A 22,344-nucleotide genomic window follows, 5' to 3' on the forward strand; every position below is an offset into this window, starting at 1 on the left:
GCTCAGGATCACCTGGTGTCTCTCTGCTCAGGGTCACCTGGTGTCTCTCTGCTCAGGATCACCTGGTGTCTCTCTGCTCAGGATCACCTGGTGTCTCTCTGCTCAGGATCACCTGGTGTCTCTCTGCTCAGGATCACCTGGTGTCTCTCTGCTCAGGGTTACCTGGTGTCTCTCTGCTCAGTGTCACCTGGTGTCTCTCTGCTCAGGATCACCTGGACCGTCTCTGCTCAGGATCACCTGGTGTCTCTCTGCTCAGGATCACCTGGTGTCTCTCTGCTCAGGGTTACCTGGTGTCTCTCTGCTCAGGGTTACCTGGTGTCTCTCTGCTCAGGGTCACCTGGTGTCTCTCTGCTCAGGATCACCTGGTGTCTCTCTGCTCAGGGTCACCTGGTGTCTCTCTGCTCAGGATCACCTGGTGTCTCTCTGCTCAGGGTCACCCGGTCCTCTCTGCTCTGGCTGAAAAAGATTGTCATGTAAGGTGTTCAGGAAATGATGGAGATGGGACAGTGTTGTATGGTCCAACAGTAGCATGACGGTGGAGGACCCCATTGTGGCTCACAGTTACTCATATGGTGACATTTCCCCCCCACGCTGGCCAGGTACCTCAATGACGGCACGTTGACCAATGATGTTCCTTCCTCTCCTCCTCGTCTTTGCCTACATTGAATCCAGCCTCATCTCTGGATATGAGTTCCTGGGAGAACGAGACTCGTATCCAACTTCATGATTCTCTGGAATGACAGTAAATACTGTCATGGCGTGGGGGGGGGGTCAAATCAAATCAAAATGTCACCATATGAGTAGCTGTGAGCCACAATGGGGTCCTCCACCGTCATGCTACTGTTGGACCATACAACACTGTCCCATCTCTTTAATGTCCTGAACACCTTACATGAAAATTTCACTGCCCACATCAATGAGTCAATGAGTCTGTAATGTTTCAAGAGTGTAGTACTAGAACAGTATGCACTTGTGGCCTTTTAATCAGAGGTCTGTTTGCAAAGTGAACATTTAAGCAATTAGTGTTTAGTGTTCAGACTGTGACTACCTCCATTCAGAGATTCTGTGGGTGAGGTAAGAAGCTAAGCAGCTAAGCTGTAAATCTTTCAGCCTGTCTGTCTGTGGGTGAGGTAAGAAGCTAAGCCGCTAAGTTGTAAATCTTTCAGCCTGTCTTTCTGTGGGTGAGGTAAGAAGCTAAGCCGCTAAGCTGTAAATCTTTCAGCCTGTCTGTCTGTGTGTCTATCCCTCCCATCTCTCTTATCTCTCTCAGTCATCTTTGTTATCCTCCTCTCTTCATACTTCTTTTCATATGTCCCTTATCACTTGCATCACAATAGCATCTGTCAGCCTTTCCTTCTCTCTGTCAGCCTTTCCTTCTATCAGCCTTTCCTTCTGTCTGTCAGGCGTTCCTTCTATCAGCCTTTCCTTCCTTCTATCAGCCTTTCCTTCTGTCTGTCAGCCTTTCCTTCTATCAGCCTTTCCTTCTCTCTGTCAGCCTTTCCTTCTCTCTGTCTGCCTTTCCTTCTCTCTGTCTGCCTTTCCTTCTCTCTGTCAGCCTTTCCTTCTCTCTGTCAGCCTTTCCTTCTTCTCTTCTCTTTCCTCCCTTTCCCCTTTCTCACTCTCTCAGACTCTCTGTCTCTCTCTACTTCTTCCCACCCCCCCAAAAAAAAATGGGGGGGGTGGGATTTTTAATGAATTTATTTGCAAATTATGGTGGAAAAAAAGTATTTGGTCAATAACAAAAGTTTATCTCAATACTTTGTTATATACTCTTTGTTGGCAATGACAGAGGTCAAACGTTTTCTGTAAGTCTTCACAAGGTTTTGACACACTGTTGCTGGTATTTTGGCCCATTCCTCCATGCAGATCTCCTCTAGAGCAGTGATGTTTTGGGGCTGTTGCTGGGCAACACGGACTTTCAACTCCCTCCAATGATTTTCTATGGGGTTGAGATCTGGAGACTGGCTAGGCCACTCCAGGACCTTGAAATGCTTCTTACGAAACCACTCCTTCGTTGTCTGGGCGGTGTGTTTGGGATCATTGTCATGCTGAAAGACCCAGCCACGTTTCATCTTCAATGCCCTTGCTGATGGAAGGAGGTTTTCACTCAAAATCTCACGATACATGGCCCCTTTCATTCTTTCCTTTACACGGATCAGTCGTCCTGGTCCCTTTGCAGAAAAACAGCCCCAAAGCATGATAGAGCAGTTTATATATTTATCTAGGAGAGATAAGCAAATCATATCAAATTTTATTGGTCACATACACATGGTTAGAAGACGTTATTGCGAGTGTAGCGAAATGCTTGTGCTTCTAGTTCCAACAGTGCAGCAACATCAACAATTAATCTAACAATTCCACAACTACCTAACACACACAAACCTAAGTAAAGGTATGGAATAAGAATATGTACATATAAATATATGGATGAGCAATGACCGAGCGGCAAGATGGGGCAAGATGGTATAAAATACAATGTATACATATGGGATGAATGACGTAAGATATGTAAACATCATTGTTAAAGCATTGAAGGTCCCTAAGAACACATCATTAGAAAATGGATGAAGTTTGGAACCACCAAGACTCTTCCTAGAGATGGCCGCCCGGCCAAACTGAGCAATCGGGGGAGAAGGGCCTTGGTCAGGGAGGTGACCAAGAACCCGATGGTCACTCTGACAGAACTCTGGTGTTCCTCTGTGGAGATGGGAGAATCTTCCAGAAGGACAACCATCTCTGCAGTACACCACCAATCAGGCCTTTAAGGTAGAGTGGCAAGACAGAAGCCAGTTCTCAGTAAAAAGGAACATGACATACCGTGTGGAGTTTGCCAAAAGGCACCTAAAGAATCTCAGACCATGAGAAACAAGACTCTCTAGTCTGATTAAATGGAGATTGAACTCTTTGGCCTGAATGCGAAGCGTCACGTCTGGAAGAAACCTGGCACCATCCCTACGGTGAAGCATGTTGGTGGCAGCATCATGTCTGGAAGAAACCTGGTTCATCCCTACAGTGAAGCATGGTCGTGGCAGCATCATGTCTGGAAGAAACCTGGCTCCATCCCTACGGTGAAGCATGGTTGTGGCAGCATCATGTCTGGAAGAAACCTGGCTCCATCCCTACGGTGAAGCATGGTGGTGGCAGCATCATGTCTGGAAGAAACCTGGCTCCATCCCTACGGTGAAGCATGGTGGTGGCAGCATTCTATGGGGATGTTTTGCAGTGGATGTTTTGCAGTGGCAGGGACTGGGAGACTAGTCTGGATGGAGGAAAAAATGAACGTAGCAAAGTACAGAGAGATCCTTGATGAAAACCTGCTCCAGAGCATTCAGGACCTCATCTTCTAACAGGACAACAACCCTAAGCACACAGTCAAGACAATGCAGGAGTGGCTTCAGGACAAGTTTCAATGTCCTTGAGCGGCCCAGTCAGTGCCTGGACTTGAACCTGATCGAACATCTCTGGAGAGACCTGAAAATAGCTGTGCAGCGACACTCCCTTTCCAACCTGACAGAGCTTGAGAGGATCTGCAAAGAAGAATGAGAGAAACTCCCCAAATACAGGTGTGCCAAGCTTATAGAGTCATACCCAAGAAGACTCAAGGCTGTAATCACTGCCAAAGGTGCTTCAACAAAGTACTGAGTAAAGGGTTGGAATACTTCTGTAAATGTGACATTTTCATTTTTAATACATTTGCAAAATTCAAGGGTTTTTCTTTATTGTTTCTATTTTCTACATTGTAGAAAAATAGTGAAGACAATCAAAATGTGAGATGCTTCAACATCCTTTGCTTTGCACACTCTTGGCATCCTCTCAACAAGCAATCATGAGGTCACCTGGAATGCATTTCAATTAACAGGTGTGCTTTGTTAAAAGTGAATTTGTGGAATCTCATTCCTTCTTAATGCGTTTGAGTCAATCAGTTGTGTTGTGACAAGGTAGGGGTGGAATACAGACAAAAAAAAGCGAGCCCTATTTGGTAAAAGACTAATTCCCTATTACGGCAAGAACAGCTCAAATAAGCAAAGAGAAACAACAGTACATCATTACTTTAAGACATGAAGGTCAGTCAATCCGGAAAATGTCAAGAACTTTGAAAGTTTCTGCGAGTGCAGTCGCAAAAACCATCAAGCGCTATGATGAAACTGGCTCTCATGAGGGCCGCCACAGGAAAGGAAAATGCAGAGCTCCCTCTACTGCAGAGGATACGCTCATTAGAGTTAACAGCCTCAGATTGCTGCCCAAATAAATGCTTCACAGAGTTCAAGTAACAGACACATCTCAACATCAACTGCTCATGGTTAAATTGCTGCAAAGAAACCACTACTAAAGGACACCCATAAGAAGAAGAGAATTGCTTGGGCTAAGAAACATGAGCAATGGACATTAGACCGGTGGAAATCTGTCCTTTGGTCCGCCGTGTCTTTGTGAGACGCAGAGTAGGTGAACGGATGATCTCTGCATGTGTGGTTCCCACTGTGAAGCATGGAGGAGGTGTGTGGTTCCCACCGTGAAGCATGGAGGAGGTGTTATGGTGTGGCGGTGCTTTGCTGGTGACACTGTGGGATTTATTTAGAATTCAAGGCACACTTAACCAGCATGTCTACTACGATACGCCATCCCATTTGGTTTGCGCTTAGTGGGACTATAATTTGTTTTTCAACAGGACAATGACCCAAAACACACCTCCAGGCTGTGTAAGGGCTATTTGACCAAGAAGGAGAGTGATGGAGTGCTGAGTCAGATGACCTGGCCTCCACAATCCCCCTACTTCAACCCAATTGAGATGGTTTGGGATGAGTTGGACCGCAGAGTGAAAGAAAAGAAGCCAACAAGTGCTCAGCATATGTGGGAACTCCTTCAAGACTGTTGGAAAAGCATTCCCCATGAAGCTGGGTGAGAGAATCCCAAGAGCGTGCAAAGCTGTCATCAAGGCTAAGGGTGGTTTCTTTGAAGAATCTCAAATATAAAATATATTTGACAGAGACAGTTATTTCTTACATGAAGCGTTATTTCTTTCTTTCTTTCTGTGCCTCCCTCTCTCTTCCTAATCTCTCTCTCTCTCCTGCTAGCTCTCTCTCTCTTTCTTTCTCTCTCTCTCTCTCTCTCTCTCTCTCTCTCTCTCTCCTGGCCTCGCTCTCTCTCTCTCTCTCTCTCCTGCGTGCTCTCTCTCTCTCTTTCTCTCTCTCTCTCTCCTGCACACGCTCTCTTTCTCTCTCTCTCTCTTTCTCTCTCTCTCTCTCTCTCTCTCTCTCTCTCTCTCTCTCCTGCATGCTCTCTTTCTCTCTCTCTCTCTCTTTCTCTCTCTCTCTGCAGTATTGCCTCAAGGAGAGCATGCTGTTTAGTTTTCTGAGAAGCAGACAGATACTGATTTACTACACCAGAGCATAATGTAATAGAAAAGCCCAGTGCAGAGATAGTCACCTAGCCAGGCCAAAACCAGTTCAATATTACTACAGACCACACCTTGAACAGTGCTCTCGGTGGCTCTAGCATACAGCCCTAGACATTGTGCAAGATAGTTTCTGTACTCCTTTCAAAGTACCGGTGGTCTACTGCTGTGTCATGTTATATCCTTAGCCTACAGGCTTATATGCTTTAAACAGTAACTTGGATCTAATAAAACAGCACAGGAACATTGTCTGTCATTTCAAACTATCATGTCTCTTTTCTCACTTGGTTTGAAGCAGTCACTACAAGTAGTATTGTTTTCATTGCTTCCTGTATTTGTGTAAATGAGTAACCTAACACACACTATCACACCCTATGGTAAAGTCCCAAACGCCACCCTATTCCCTAAATAGTGCACTACTTTTGACCAGGGACCATAGAGCTCGGTTTAAAAGTTGTGCACTATATAGGGAATAGGGTGCTATTTCGGATGTAGCCTTTTTTATTTTACACTATAATAGAGAAGTGAAAGGTAGCACCCTGAAACCAGAGTAATGATAACAGATACAGTTGACCTCGTGCTTCACTTTAAATCCAAACTACTGTTGAATTCTGTGAGCGGGCCATAAGGTCCGGTGACGACACATATTTACAAACTACATTATATTTCTACGGATGACAGCCTATCACCAGTTTAGGAAAACGGAAGGTACATTTTTCTTCCAATTGGATTAAAGATTCAGAAGTCTAATCATTTGTTTCACCCGCTGCTTCCTCAAGATCTATTTCACAGCGTGGAGATGAGATGCTAGTTTTGTGTACACAATAATAAGAGGCTTGCGCGTGGGTTAGGTTTCCAACGCGACCTGTAGGAGTCACATAACTCTGGTCCGGGGCGTTACGTCGGGTTTGTTGACGCAGTGCTATCAACCCACACGTAACGTCACGGACCAGAGCTACCCGTAGTGCTGATTATAAATCACCTTTTGTCGTAATGACCCAAGTAAGGTAAACCGGTTTCATACCTGGGCTGCCATTCATTCACCGCTGCTGGGGGGTGAAAAAACACTTCCTACTTATTCACTCAGTGTACACCATATCTTCTCCTGACTAGATATGGCTCGAACTACAGCCCCTGTGCCCAACGGAAAACTCAACATACAACTGAACGGGAATAACTTCAAAAACGCGAATTGTAAGAAAAATGGATACCACAATAAGGCACAGGTAAGTAGAATTACTGGCGAGTAGATGTCCTGGGGCGTTTTCCAATGCTATGTGCGACATCTTGAGCAGCCTAACTTTTATTCTCTGTAAAAAAAAAAATAATAATAGCGAGAAAAAAAACAACAACAACAACAACAAAAAATCTATAATATGAACGGCGTAATAATTGATGAGTTAATGTCTGTCACTGTGACTACATGAAGCGTAGCGCTGCCTTGTATCTCAGGATCGCACTTGTTGATGCAGCCGGGTTTATTAACTACCTCGTTACATTATGGCCCACCTCGCATCTCCTCATCTTTATCCCGTCTCGGACGAGCCAAGAAGCACGTGGAATCGGACATTTCACGACACATTTTAAAACTTATTTTATAGGTGGTTTTGAAATCTATAAATCTGATTCCTGGTCATGCATCTTGTGTCTGAACGGTCAAATCTGATTTATTTGCCCTCAATTCTTTCAGGGGGGGTGGGGGGGTTGTTATTTGGCATATCTTGTAGTTTTCCTACCTAACTAGTTACTGTTGTGTGGACAGTTTGACAATACCGTGTGGTAGTTAACTAGCGAGCTTGTTAATTGTTCAGAAACAAATGAGTGAAAGTGTTAGCGAACTAAACGGTACACTAGTTGACTTTTGTGGCCGGACAATAAAAACTGACTCGTTTTGAAAGTTGTATCATCCTCTTTCAGGATTTAAACGTGTTCTTACACTGTAGATTTGGAACATTTTAAAGTAACTGGGAGTCTTCCGTGGCAGGTATTGTTTCCTTAGTTTGCTCTAAACACATCTCCTGAGTGCCACCTACCAGTCTACTGTAGTGAGCCCACACACCCTTTTACAACTAGAGCAGCCATGTCAGAGTCACTACCGTCTGAAATAGGGATTGTTTTGACAGGTCATGTACTAATGGTGACTTGAATAACCATTAGTTCATTATAATTTTGGAAAACAAAAGCGCAAGTGGAAAAATTTTTATATGTGCGCATGTGCCAAAAGATCGCAACAATGCCAAATTAGCATAACCATTACAGATAAATCCACACTTTCTAAATTGCCTCACATATATGGCAATTAAAAAGCAAATGCCTTTTAATATTAATTTATTGAAACTCTAAAATCAACTGGTTGTATTATATTGTGGAAGACAATATTTTAAAAAGCAGTAACCTCAGCAGTGGTGCTTTGATGTAGAAGCCTATGGCTGTGCAATGACATAGCCTTGTCTGGTTAATTTAGCAGACAATATGCTCTTATTTATTGAGCCATTATCACAGTCAAGACAAACCTACACTACCGGTCAAAAGGTTTAGAACACCTACTCATTCCAGGGTTTTTCTTTATTTTTTAAAACTATTTTCTACATTGTAGAATAATAGTTGAGACATCAACACTATTAAATAACACATATGGAATCATGTAGTAAAATCATGTAGTAAAAGTGTTAATCAAAATAGATTTTAGATTCTTCAAAGTAGCCACCCTTTGCCTTGATGACAGCTTTGCACACATTGCACACAATAAATACAATTATGTAATATAACAGAATAAAATAACAGAATATATTCCCCCCCCCCCGCCCCCCCCCCCCCCAAAAAAGAAGGTTGCCATGGTGAAATGATGCCCAAACCTGGAACAGTTGTTCTCCATGAGAGAACATTTGAAACTCAATCTGGCGAGATGAAAGACCCGTTTTTTAAACCTGTGGTTAACAAACCAAAATCTGTTTTCTTTTGGATATACAGATGTTCAATTTGGTTTATTCTGCCTGTTCTTTGGAATTTTGAAAAATTGATGAACAATTCCACACTGAACACTGACATACAGCGCATTCGAAAAGTATTCAGAGCCCTTGACTTATTCAACATGTTGTTACGTTACAGCCTTATTCTAAAATGTAGATATATATTTTTTATCCATCTACACACAATACCCCATAATGACAGCATAAACAGGTTTAGACATTATGCTAATTTAGTATTCATTTATAAAACAGAACTATGACATTTACATAAGTATTCAGACCCTTTACTTAGTACTTTGTTGAAGCACCTTTGGCAGAGATTACAGCCTTGAGTCTTCTTGGGTATGACGCTACAAGCTTGGCACACCTGTATTTGGGGAGTTTCTTACATTCTTCTGTGCAGATCCTATCAAGCTCTGTCAGGTTGGATGGGGAGCGTTGCTGCACAGGTCTCTCCAGAGATGTTCGATCGGGATCAAGTCTGGGCTCTGGCTGGGCCACTAAAATACATTCAGAGACTTGTCCCGAAGCCATTCCTGTGTTATCTTGGCTGTGTGCTTAGGGTCATTGTCCTGTTAGAAGGTGAATCTTCACCCTAGTCTGAGGTCCTGAGTGCTCTGGAGCAGGTTTTCATCAAGGATCTCTCTGTACTTTGGTCCGTTCATCTTTCCATCGATCTTGACTAGTCTCCCAGTCCCTGCCGCTGAAAAACATCCCCACAGTATGATGCTGCCACCACCATGCTTCACCGTAGGGATGGTATTGGCCAAGTGATGCGCGTTGCCTGGTTTCTTCCAGATGTGACGCTTGGCATTCAGGCCAAAGAGTTCAATGTTGGTTTCATCAGGCCAGAGAATCTGGTTTCTCATGGTCTGAGAGTCCTTTAGGTGCCTTTTGTCAAACTCCAAGTGGGCTGTCATATGCCTTTTACTGAGGAGTGGGTTCCATCTGGCAACTCTACCATAAAGGCCTGATTGGTAGAGTGCTGCAGAGATGGTTGTCCTTCTGGAAGTTTCTCCCATCTCCACAGAGGAACTCTAGATCTCTGTCAGAGTGACCATCGGGTTCTTGGTCACTTCCCTGACCAATGCCCTTCTCCCCTGATTGCTCAGTTTGGCCGGGCGTCCAGCTCTAGGAAGAGTGTTGGTGGTTCCAAACTTCTTCCATTTTAAGAATGATGGAGGCCACTGTGTTCTTGGGGACCTTTAATGATGCAGACATTTTTTGGTACCCTTCCCCAGATCTGTGCCTCAACACTATCCTGTCTCAGAGCTCTTTGAACAATTCCTTCAACTGCATGGCTTGGTTTTTGCTCTGACATGCTCTGTCAACTGTGGGACCTTATATAGACAGGTGTGTGCCTTTCCAAATCATGTCCAATCAATTGAATGTACCACAGGTGGACTCCAATCAAGCAATATTGACGAATACGCTGATTCGGTGTGCGAGTTCATTAGAACGTGCGTTGAAGATGTCGTTCCCATAGCAACGATTAAAACATTCCCTAACCAGAAACCGTGGATTGATGGCAGCATTCTTGTGAAACTGAAAGCGCGAACCACTGCTTTTAATCAGGGCAAGGTGTCTGGTAACATGACCGAATACAAACAGTGCAGCTATTCCCTCCGCAAGGCTATCAAACAGGCTAAGCGTCAGTACAGAGACAAAGTAGAATCTCAATTCAACGGCTCAGACACAAGAGGCATGTGGCAGGGTCTACAGTCAATCACGGACTACAGGAAGAAATCCAGCCCAGTCACGGACCAGGATGTCTTGCTCCCAGGCAGACTAAATAACTTTTTTGCCCGCTTTGAGGACAATACAGTGCCACTGACACGGCCTGCAATGAAAACATGCGGTCTCTAATTCACTGCAGCCGAGGTGAGTAAGACATTTAAACGTGTTAACCCTCGCAAGGCTGCAGGCCCAGACGGCATCCCCAGCCGCGCCCTCAGAGCATGCGCAGACCAGCTGGCCGGTGTGTTTACGGACATATTCAATCAATCCCTATACCAGTCTGCTGTTCCCACATGCTTCAAGAGGGCCACCATTGTTCCTGTTCCCAAGAAAGCTAAGGTAACTGAGCTAAACGACTACCGCCCCGTAGCACTCACTTCCGTCATCATGAAGTGCTTTGAGAGACTAGTCAAGGACCATATCACCTCCACCCTACCTGACACCCTAGACCCACTCCAATTTGCTTACCGCCCAAATAGGTCCACAGACGATGCAATCTCAACCACACTGCCCACTGCCCTAACCCATCTGGACAAGAGGAATACCTACGTGAGAATGCTGTTCATTGACTACAGCTCGGCATTCAACACCATAGTACCCTCCAAGCTCGTCATCAAGCTCGAGACCCTGGGTCTCGACCCCGCCCTGTGCAACTGGGTACTGGACTTCCTGACGGGCCGCCCCCAGGTGGTGAGGGTAGGCAACAACATCTCCTCCCCGCTGATCCTCAACACTGGGGCCCCACAAGGGTGCGTTCTGAGCCCTCTCTATCATCCAGAAGGCGAGGTCAGTACAGGTGCATCAAAGCTGGGACCGAGAGACTGAAAAACAGCTTCTATCTCAAGGCCATCAGACTGTTAAACAGCCACCATTAACATTGAGTGGCTGCTGCCAACACACTGACACTGACTCAACTCCAGCCACTTTAATAATGGGAATTGATGTAAATATATCACTAGCCACTTTAAACAATGCTACCTTATATAATGTTACTTACGCTACATTATTCATCTCATATGCATACGTATATACTGTACTCTATATCATCGACTGTATCCTTATGTAATACATGTATCACTAGCCACTTTAACTATGCCACTTTGTTTACATACTCATCTCATATGTATATACTGTACACGATACCATCTACTGTATCTTGCCTATGCTGCTCTGTACCATCACTCATTCATATATCCTTGTGTACATATTCTTTATCCCCTTACACTGTGTATAAGACAGTAGTTTTTGGAATTGTTAGTTAGATTACTTGTTGGTTATTACTGCATTGTCGGAACTAGAAGCACAAGCATTTCGCTACCCTCGCATTAACATCTGCTAACCATGTGTATGTGACAAATCAAATTTGATTTGATTTGATTTGAAGCTGGTGAAAAACATCTCAAGGATGATCGATGGAAACAGGACTCACCTCGAATCAAATCAAATCAAATGTATTTATATAGCCCTTCGTACATCAGCTGATATCTCAAAGTGCTGTAGAGAAACCCAGCCTAAAACCCCAAACAGCAAGCAATGCAGGTGTAGAAGCACGGTGGCTAGGAAAAACTCCCTAGAAAGGCCAATACCTAGGAAGAAACCTAGAGAGGAACCAGGCTATGTGGGGTGGCCAGTCCTCTTCTGGCTGTGCCGGGTGGAGATTATAACAGAACATGGCCAAGATGTTCAAATGTTCATAAATGACCAGCATGGTCGAATAATAATAAGGCAGAACAGTTGAAACTGGAGCAGCAGCACAGTCAGGTGGAAGTTGAAACTGGAGCAGCAGCATGGCCAGGTGGACTGGGGACAGCAAGGAGTCATCATGTCAGGTAGTCCTGGGGCATGGTCCTAGGGCTCAGGTCAGTTGAAACTGGAACAGCAGCATGGCCAGGTGGACTGGGGACAGCAAGGAGTCATCATGTCAGGTAGTCCTGGGGCATGGTCCTAGGGCTCAGGTCAGTTGAAACTGGAACAGCAGCATGGCCAGGTGGACTGGGGACAGCAAGGAGTCATCATGTCAGGTAGTCCTGGGGCATGGTCCTAGGGCTCAGGTCAGTTGAAACTGGAACAGCAGCATGGCCAGGTGGACTGGGGACAGCAAGGAGTCATCATGTCAGGTAGTCCTGGGGCATGGTCCTAGGGCTCAGGTCAGTTGAAACTGGAACAGCAGCATGGCCAGGTGGACTGGGGACAGCAAGGAGTCATCATGTCAGGTAGTCCTGGGGCATGGTCCTAGGGCTCAGGTCAGTTGAAACTGGAACAGCAGCATGGCCAGGTGGACTGGGGACAGCAAGGAGTCATCATGTCAGGTAGTCCTGGGGCATGGTCCTAGGGCTCAGGTCAGTTGAAACTGGAACAGCAGCATGGCCAGGTGGACTGGGGACAGCAAGGAGTCATCATGTCAGGTAGTCCTGGGGCATGGTCCTAGGGCTCAGGTCAGTTGAAACTGGAACAGCAGCATGGCCAGGTGGACTGGGGACAGCAAGGAGTCATCATGTCAGGTAGTCCTGGGGCATGGTCCTAGGGCTCAGGTCAGTTGAAACTGGAACAGCAGCATGGCCAGGTGGACTGGGGACAGCAAGGAGTCATCATGTCAGGTAGTCCTGGGGCATGGTCCTAGGGCTCAGGTCAGTTGAAACTGGAACAGCAGCATGGCCAGGTGGACTGGGGACAGCAAGGAGTCATCATGTCAGGTAGTCCTGGGGCATGGTCCTAGGGCTCAGGTCAGTTGAAACTGGAACAGCAGCATGGCCAGGTGGACTGGGGACAGCAAGGAGTCATCATGTCAGGTAGTCCTGGGGCATGGTCCTAGGGCTCAGGTCAGTTGAAACTGGAACAGCAGCATGGCCAGGTGGACTGGGGACAGCAAGGAGTCATCATGTCAGGTAGTCCTGGGGCATGGTCCTAGGGCTCAGGTCAGTTGAAACTGGAACAGCAGCATGGCCAGGTGGACTGGGGACAGCAAGGAGTCATCATGTCAGGTAGTCCTGGGGCATGGTCCTAGGGCTCAGGTCAGTTGAAACTGGAACAGCAGCATGGCCAGGTGGACTGGGGACAGCAAGGAGTCATCATGTCAGGTAGTCCTGGGGCATGGTCCTAGGGCTCAGGTCAGTTGAAACTGGAACAGCAGCATGGCCAGGTGGACTGGGGACAGCAAGGAGTCATCATGTCAGGTAGTCCTGGGGCATGGTCCTAGGGCTCAGGTCAGTTGAAACTGGAACAGCAGCATGGCCAGGTGGACTGGGGACAGCAAGGAGTCATCATGTCAGGTAGTCCTGGGGCATGGTCCTAGGGCTCAGGTCAGTTGAAACTGGAACAGCAGCATGGCCAGGTGGACTGGGGACAGCAAGGAGTCATCATGTCAGGTAGTCCTGGGGCATGGTCCTAGGGCTCAGGTCAGTTGAAACTGGAACAGCAGCATGGCCAGGTGGACTGGGGACAGCAAGGAGTCATCATGTCAGGTAGTCCTGGGGCATGGTCCTAGGGCTCAGGTCAGTTGAAACTGGAACAGCAGCATGGCCAGGTGGACTGGGGACAGCAAGGAGTCATCATGTCAGGTAGTCCTGGGGCATGGTCCTAGGGCTCAGGTCAGTTGAAACTGGAACAGCAGCATGGCCAGGTGGACTGGGGACAGCAAGGAGTCATCATGTCAGGTAGTCCTGGGGCATGGTCCTAGGGCTCAGGTCAGTTGAAACTGGAACAGCAGCATGGCCAGGTGGACTGGGGACAGCAAGGAGTCATCATGTCAGGTAGTCCTGGGGCATGGTCCTAGGGCTCAGGTCAGTTGAAACTGGAACAGCAGCATGGCCAGGTGGACTGGGGACAGCAAGGAGTCATCATGTCAGGTAGTCCTGGGGCATGGTCCTAGGGCTCAGGTCAGTTGAAACTGGAACAGCAGCATGGCCAGGTGGACTGGGGACAGCAAGGAGTCATCATGTCAGGTAGTCCTGGGGCATGGTCCTAGGGCTCAGGTCAGTTGAAACTGGAACAGCAGCATGGCCAGGTGGACTGGGGACAGCAAGGAGTCATCATGTCAGGTAGTCCTGGGGCATGGTCCTAGGGCTCAGGTCAGTTGAAACTGGAACAGCAGCATGGCCAGGTGGACTGGGGACAGCAAGGAGTCATCATGTCAGGTAGTCCTGGGGCATGGTCCTAGGGCTCAGGTCAGTTGAAACTGGAACAGCAGCATGGCCAGGTGGACTGGGGACAGCAAGGAGTCATCATGTCAGGTAGTCCTGGGGCATGGTCCTAGGGCTCAGGTCAGTTGAAACTGGAACAGCAGCATGGCCAGGTGGACTGGGGACAGCAAGGAGTCATCATGTCAGGTAGTCCTGGGGCATGGTCCTAGAGCTCAGGTCAGTTGAAACTGGAACAGCAGCATGGCCAGGTGGACTGGGGACAGCAAGGAGTCATCATGTCAGGTAGTCCTGGGGCATGGTCCTAGGGCTCAGGTCAGTTGAAACTGGAACAGCAGCATGGCCAGGTGGACTGGGGACAGCAAGGAGTCATCATGTCAGGTAGTCCTGGGGCATGGTCCTAGGGCTCAGGTCAGTTGAAACTGGAACAGCAGCATGGCCAGGTGGACTGGGGACAGCAAGGAGTCATCATGTCAGGTAGTCCTGGGGCATGGTCCTAGGGCTCAGGTCAGTTGAAACTGGAACAGCAGCATGGCCAGGTGGACTGGGGACAGCAAGGAGTCATCATGTCAGGTAGTCCTGGGGCATGGTCCTAGGGCTCAGGTCAGTTGAAACTGGAACAGCAGCATGGCCAGGTGGACTGGGGACAGCAAGGAGTCATCATGTCAGGTAGTCCTGGGGCATGGTCCTAGGGCTCAGGTCAGTTGAAACTGGAACAGCAGCATGGCCAGGTGGACTGGGGACAGCAAGGAGTCATCATGTCAGGTAGTCCTGGGGCATGGTCCTAGGGCTCAGGTCAGTTGAAACTGGAACAGCAGCATGGCCAGGTGGACTGGGGACAGCAAGGAGTCATCATGTCAGGTAGTCCTGGGGCATGGTCCTAGGGCTCAGGTCAGTTGAAACTGGAACAGCAGCATGGCCAGGTGGACTGGGGACAGCAAGGAGTCATCATGTCAGGTAGTCCTGGGGCATGGTCCTAGGGCTCAGGTCAGTTGAAACTGGAACAGCAGCATGGCCAGGTGGACTGGGGACAGCAAGGAGTCATCATGTCAGGTAGTCCTGGGGCATGGTCCTAGGGCTCAGGTCAGTTGAAACTGGAACAGCAGCATGGCCAGGTGGACTGGGGACAGCAAGGAGTCATCATGTCAGGTAGTCCTGGGGCATGGTCCTAGGGCTCAGGTCAGTTGAAACTGGAACAGCAGCATGGCCAGGTGGACTGGGGACAGCAAGGAGTCATCATGTCAGGTAGTCCTGGGGCATGGTCCTAGGGCTCAGGTCAGTTGAAACTGGAACAGCAGCATGGCCAGGTGGACTGGGGACAGCAAGGAGTCATCATGTCAGGTAGTCCTGGGGCATGGTCCTAGGGCTCAGGTCAGTTGAAACTGGAACAGCAGCATGGCCAGGTGGACTGGGGACAGCAAGGAGTCATCATGTCAGGTAGTCCTGGGGCATGGTCCTAGGGCTCAGGTCAGTTGAAACTGGAACAGCAGCATGGCCAGGTGGACTGGGGACAGCAAGGAGTCATCATGTCAGGTAGTCCTGGGGCATGGTCCTAGGGCTCAGGTCAGTTGAAACTGGAACAGCAGCATGGCCAGGTGGACTGGGGACAGCAAGGAGTCATCATGTCAGGTAGTCCTGGGGCATGGTCCTAGGGCTCAGGTCAGTTGAAACTGGAACAGCAGCATGGCCAGGTGGACTGGGGACAGCAAGGAGTCATCATGTCAGGTAGTCCTGGGGCATGGTCCTAGGGCTCAGGTCAGTTGAAACTGGAACAGCAGCATGGCCAGGTGGACTGGGGACAGCAAGGAGTCATCATGTCAGGTAGTCCTGGGGCATGGTCCTAGGGCTCAGGTCAGTTGAAACTGGAACAGCAGCATGGCCAGGTGGACTGGGGACAGCAAGGAGTCATCATGTCAGGTAGTCCTGGGGCATGGTCCTAGGGCTCAGGTCAGTTGAAACTGGAACAGCAGCATGGCCAGGTGGACTGGGGACAGCAAGGAGTCATCATGTCAGGTAGTCCTGGGCATGGTCCTAGGGCTCAGGTCAGTTGAAACTGGAACAGCAGCATGGCCAGGTGGACTGGGGACAGCAAGGAGTCATCATGTCAGGTAGTCCTGGGGCATGGTCCTAGGGCTCAGGTCAGTTGAAACTGGAACAGCAGCATGGCCAGGTGGACTGGGGACAGCAAGGAGTCATCATGTCAGGTAGTCCTGGGGCATGGTCCTAGGGCTCAGGTCAGTTGAAACTGGAACAGCAGCATGGCCAGGTGGACTGGGGACAGCAAGGAGTCATCATGTCAGGTAGTCCTGGGGCATGGTCCTAGGGCTCAGGTCAGTTGAAACTGGAACAGCAGCATGGCCAGGTGGACTGGGGACAGCAAGGAGTCATCATGTCAGGTAGTCCTGGGGCATGGTCCTAGGGCTCAGGTCAGTTGAAACTGGAACAGCAGCATGGCCAGGTGGACTGGGGACAGCAAGGAGTCATCATGTCAGGTAGTCCTGGGGCATGGTCCTAGGGCTCAGGTCAGTTGAAACTGGAACAGCAGCATGGCCAGGTGGACTGGGGACAGCAAGGAGTCATCATGTCAGGTAGTCCTGGGGCATGGTCCTAGGGCTCAGGTCAGTTGAAACTGGAACAGCAGCATGGCCAGGTGGACTGGGGACAGCAAGGAGTCATCATGTCAGGTAGTCCTGGGGCATGGTCCTAGGGCTCAGGTCAGTTGAAACTGGAACAGCAGCATGGCCAGGTGGACTGGGGACAGCAAGGAGTCATCATGTCAGGTAGTCCTGGGGCATGGTCCTAGGGCTCAGGTCAGTTGAAACTGGAACAGCAGCATGGCCAGGTGGACTGGGGACAGCAAGGAGTCATCATGTCAGGTAGTCCTGGGGCATGGTCCTAGGGCTCAGGTCAGTTGAAACTGGAACAGCAGCATGGCCAGGTGGACTGGGGACAGCAAGGAGTCATCATGTCAGGTAGTCCTGGGGCATGGTCCTAGGGCTCAGGTCAGTTGAAACTGGAACAGCAGCATGGCCAGGTGGACTGGGGACAGCAAGGAGTCATCATGTCAGGTAGTCCTGGGGCATGGTCCTAGGGCTCAGGTCAGTTGAAACTGGAACAGCAGCATGGCCAGGTGGACTGGGGACAGCAAGGAGTCATCATGTCAGGTAGTCCTGGGGCATGGTCCTAGGGCTCAGGTCAGTTGAAACTGGAACAGCAGCATGGCCAGGTGGACTGGGGACAGCAAGGAGTCATCATGTCAGGTAGTCCTGGGGCATGGTCCTAGGGCTCAGGTCAGTTGAAACTGGAACAGCAGCATGGCCAGGTGGACTGGGGACAGCAAGGAGTCATCATGTCAGGTAGTCCTGGGGCATGGTCCTAGGGCTCAGGTCAGTTGAAACTGGAACAGCAGCATGGCCAGGTGGACTGGGGACAGCAAGGAGTCATCATGTCAGGTAGTCCTGGGGCATGGTCCTAGGGCTCAGGTCAGTTGAAACTGGAACAGCAGCATGGCCAGGTGGACTGGGGACAGCAAGGAGTCATCATGTCAGGTAGTCCTGGGGCATGGTCCTAGGGCTCAGGTCAGTTGAAACTGGAACAGCAGCATGGCCAGGTGGACTGGGGACAGCAAGGAGTCATCATGTCAGGTAGTCCTGGGGCATGGTCCTAGGGCTCAGGTCAGTTGAAACTGGAACAGCAGCATGGCCAGGTGGACTGGGGACAGCAAGGAGTCATCATGTCAGGTAGTCCTGGGGCATGGTCCTAGGGCTCAGGTCAGTTTAGAGTCTCATAGCAAAGGGTCAGAATACTTATGTAAATAAAGCAAATCTGTTTTTAAATTTTTTTATACACTATTCAACATATATATCAAGGAATTGGCGAGGGCACTAGAACAGTCTGCAGGCCGGCCTCACCCCACTAGAATCTGAAGTCAAGTGTCTACTGTTTGCTGATGATCTGGTTCTTCTGGCTCGAGATACTCAGCTAGTCTAAAGAATGCCAGTTTTATTGCGTTTTTAATCAGAACAACAGTTTTCAACTGTGCTAACATAATTGCAAAAGCATTTTCTAGTAATCAATTAGCCTTTTAAAATTAGCTAACACAACGTGCCATTGGAACACAGTAGTAAATTTAACAAACTGTTTTTGCTTTGTCATTATGGCGTATTTTGTGTTGACTGATGATGGAAACAATTATTGAATGCATTTTAGAATAAGGCTGTAACGTAACAAAATGTGGAAAAAGTGAAGGACTTGTTGTTGTTTGTGTGTAGTTACCCTGACTGTTGTTGTTGTTTGTGTGTAGTTACCATGCCTGTTGTTTTTTGTGTAGTTCCCATGCCTGTTGTTTTTGTGTAGTTCCCATGCCTGTTGTTTTTGTGTAGTTCCCATGCCTGTTGTTTTTGTGTAGTTACCATGCCTGTTGTTTTTGTGTAGTTCCCATGCCTGTTGTTTTTGTGTAGTTCCCATGCCTGTTGTTTTTGTGTAGTTACCCTGACTGTTGTTGTTGTTTGTGTGTAGTTACCATGACTGGTGTTGTTGTTTTGTGTGTAGTTACCCTGACTGGTGTTGTTGTTTGTGTGTAGTTACCATGACTGGTGTTGTGTTTGTGTGTAGTTACCCTGACTGTTGTTGTTCTTGTTTGTGTGTAGTTACCTTGACTGTTGTTGCTCTTCTTCCTCTAGAAAAAACAGCACAGCACACAGCGCTGGGCCCCCCTCCAGTCGGCAGAGGTTTCAGAGACCAGAATCCTTTGAGAATCCTCCCATGTACGTAGCTGTGATGACATACCTGGGGTTCGGCATCGTCACACTGTTCGGATACTTCAGGGACTTCCTCAGAGCAGTAGGACTGGAGAAATGTCACATCGCCAGGGAGAGAGAGGAGCAGAAGGTAGAGATGTACAGTATAAGTCAATAGTTTGGACACCCCTACTCATTCCATGGTTTTTCTTTATTTTTACTATTTTCTACATTGCAGAATAGACATCAAAACTATGAATTAACACATATGGAATCATGTAATAAAGAAAAACCTTTGAATGATTAGGGGTGTCCAAACCTTTGACTGGTACTATATATATATAAATATATATATATATTGTTTTAAAATATATTTTTTATGCCTCCCGCGTGGTGCAGTGGTCTAAGGCACTGCATCACAGTGCTAGCTGTGCCACTAGAGATCCTGGTTTGAGTCCAGGTTCTATCGCAGGCCGGTCGCGACTGGGAGACACATGGGGCGGTGCACAATTGGCCCCGGCGTCGTCTGGGTTGGCGGAGGGTTTGGCCCGGCGTCGTCTGGGTTGGGGTACGGTTTTGCCCGGCGTCGTCTGGGTTGGGGGAGGGTTTGGCCCGACGTCGTCTGGGTTGGGGGAGGGTTTGGCCCGACGTCGTCTGGGTTGGGGGAGGGTTTGGCCCGACGTCGTCTGGGTTGTGGGAGGGTTCGGCCCGGCGTCGTCTGGGTTGGGGGAGGGTTTGGCCCGACGTCGTCTGGGTTGGGGGGAGGGTTTGGCCCGACGTCGTCTGGGTTGGGGGAGGGTTTGGCCCGGCGTCGTCTGGGTTGGGGGAGGGTTTGGCCCGGCGTCGTCTGGGTTGGGGGAGGGTTTTGCCCGGCATCGTCTGGGTTGGGGGAGGGTTTGGCCCGGCGTTGTCTGGGTTGGGGGAGGGTTTTGCCCGGCGTCGTCTGGGTTGGGGGAGGGTTTGGCCCGACATCGTCTGGGGTGGGGGAGGGTTTGGCCCAGCGTCGTCTGGGTTGGGGGAGGGTTTGGCCGACAGGGATGTTCTTGTCCCATCGCGCACTAGTGACTCCTCTGACGGGCTGGGCGCAATGCACGCTGACACGGTCGCCAAGTGCACGTTGTTTCCTCCGACACATTGGTGCAGCTGGCTTCCGGGTTAAGTGGGCAAGAAGCAATGCGGTTTGGCTGGGTTGTGTTTCGGAGGACACACGGCTCTCGACCTTCGCCTCTTCCGAGTACGTACGGGAGTTGCAGCGACGAGACAACACTGTAACGACCAATTGGATGTCATGAAATTGGGAATACAAACAAATCATCCTCTTTCAGGATTTAAACGTGTTCTTACACTGTAGATTTGGAACATTTTAAAGTAACTGGGAGTCTTCCGTGGCAGGTATTGTTTCCTTAGTTTGCTCTAAACACATCTCCTGAGTGCCACCTACCAGTCTACTGTAGTGAGCCCACACACCCTTTTACAACTAGAGCAGCCATGTCAGAGTCACTACCGTCTGAAATAGGGATTGTTTTGACAGGTCATGTACTAATGGTTACTAACTAGTACTAATGGTGACTTGAATAACCATTAGTTCATTATAATTTTGGAAAACAAAAGCGCAAGTGGAAAAAAAATAATATGTGCGCATGTGCCAAAAGATCGCAACAATGCCAAATTAGCATAACCATTACAGATAAATCCACACTTTCTAAATTGCCTCACATATATGGCAATTAAAAAGCAAGTGCCATTTAATATTAATTTATTGAAACTCTAAAATCAACTGGTTATATTATATCGTGGAAGACAATATTTTAAAAAGCAGTAACCTCAGCAGTGGTGCTTTGATGTAGAAGCCTATGGCTGTGCAATGACATAGCCTTGTCTGGTTAATTTAGCAGACAATATGCTCTTATTTATTGAGCCATTATCACAGTCAAGACAAACCTACACTACCGGTCAAAAGGTTTAGAACACCTACTCATTCCAGGGTTTTTCTTTATTTCTACATTGTAGAATAATAGTTGAGACATCAACACTATTAAATAACACATATGGAATCATGTAGTAACCAAAAAAAGTGTTAATCAAAATAGATTTTAGATTCTTCCTTCTTCTCTTTTGGACTCTCTGCATTTCATCTCTCTGCTTCCACTGAATTCCAAACTCTTCTTCTTCTTTGGTGACAATCCATCCACAACACATTCCATCTCTCTGCTTTTTTTTTTTTAATTCCAAACTCTTCTTCTTCTCTGGTGACAACGACACCGTTTCTTCCCACCACTGTCAACAGAAGACTCTTCAATTCAAATGTTTTTTTGATTTTTCTTTTCCTAAATCAGGGATTTTCTCATTGTCTGATTCATTTTCAGAATGAATCAGCGGTTAGTTGCCTGAATATTTCCTTGGCTAAACCAACTCGGCTCGTAATTCAACAATTGCCACCAAAGACTCTGGGTTCTCGCCCAGGCTCTGTCATATCCGACTCCTGTGGCAGGCCGGGCGCAGTGCGCACTAACCAAGGTCAGTTGGATGCGTGCTGTGTTAAGAAGCAGTGCAGCTTGGTTGGGTCGTGTATCATGACTTTCAGCCTTAGTCTCTCTCCCAAGCCTGTACAGGAGTTGTAGCGATGAGACAAGATAGTAGCTACTAAACAATTGGATACCACAAAATTGGGGAGGAAATGTTTTCAGGAACTCATGTCTCATTAGTTTTTTCCCCCCCTTCTTGTTGTTGTTTATAATCTACTGAGTCACATGGGTGACAGACGACCCAGAGGACTAGATCTGGTGTTAATGAACTCTCAGTGGAGATTGAGAGAGATAGCGAGAGAGAGAGAGACAGAGAGAGACAGCGAGAGAGAGAGATACAGAGAGAGAGGGGGAGAGAGAGAGAGAGACAGCGAGAGAGCAGAGAGAGGACAGAGAGATAGGAGACAAGCGAGAGAGAGAGGAGACACGAGAGAGAGAGAGAGACAGTGAGAGAGAGAGAGAGACCGACAGATGAGAGAGACAGCGAGAGAGAGAAGAAATAGAAGAGAGACAGCGATAGAGAGAGAGACAGAGAGAGAGACAGAAGAGAGAGAGAGAGAGAGACAGAGGAGAGACAAAGCGAGAGAGAGAGAGACAGGAGGAGAGAGGGGGTGAGGAGAGAGAGAGACAGAGAGGAGAGAGACCAGAGAGGAGGGGGAGAGAGAGAGAGAGAGACATAGAGATAGGACCGAGAGAGAAGAGAGAGAGATACGAGATAGATGAAGAGAGGAGAGAGACAGACAGAGAAGAGAGAGATAGCGAGAGGAGAGAGAGAGAGAGAGAGACCCAAAAAGATGTAGAGAGGAGAGAGAGAGAGAGAAGAGAAGAGAGAGAGACAGAGAGAGA

At 48.2% G+C, this 22,344-nt stretch overlaps 1 protein-coding gene across 1 annotated transcript in view; it reads left to right on the forward strand.

The window, feature by feature from the left end:
* The first annotated feature begins 6,225 nt into the window (after positions 1 to 6,225).
* The window catches only part of sptlc3 (serine palmitoyltransferase, long chain base subunit 3), a 155,899-nt gene continuing 139,780 nt past the window's right edge, over positions 6,226 to 22,344 (forward strand). The window contains exons 1-2 of the mRNA XM_031799979.1: positions 6,226 to 6,618; positions 18,918 to 19,124. Of these exons, the coding sequence (XP_031655839.1) occupies positions 6,508 to 6,618; positions 18,918 to 19,124 (318 nt within the window). The 5' untranslated portion in view covers positions 6,226 to 6,507. The remainder of the gene's footprint in view (positions 6,619 to 18,917; positions 19,125 to 22,344) is intronic.

Source organism: Oncorhynchus kisutch, linkage group LG20 (genome assembly GCF_002021735.2).
Source record: "Oncorhynchus kisutch isolate 150728-3 linkage group LG20, Okis_V2, whole genome shotgun sequence".
NCBI classification, from domain to species: Eukaryota; Metazoa; Chordata; class Actinopteri; order Salmoniformes; family Salmonidae; genus Oncorhynchus; species Oncorhynchus kisutch.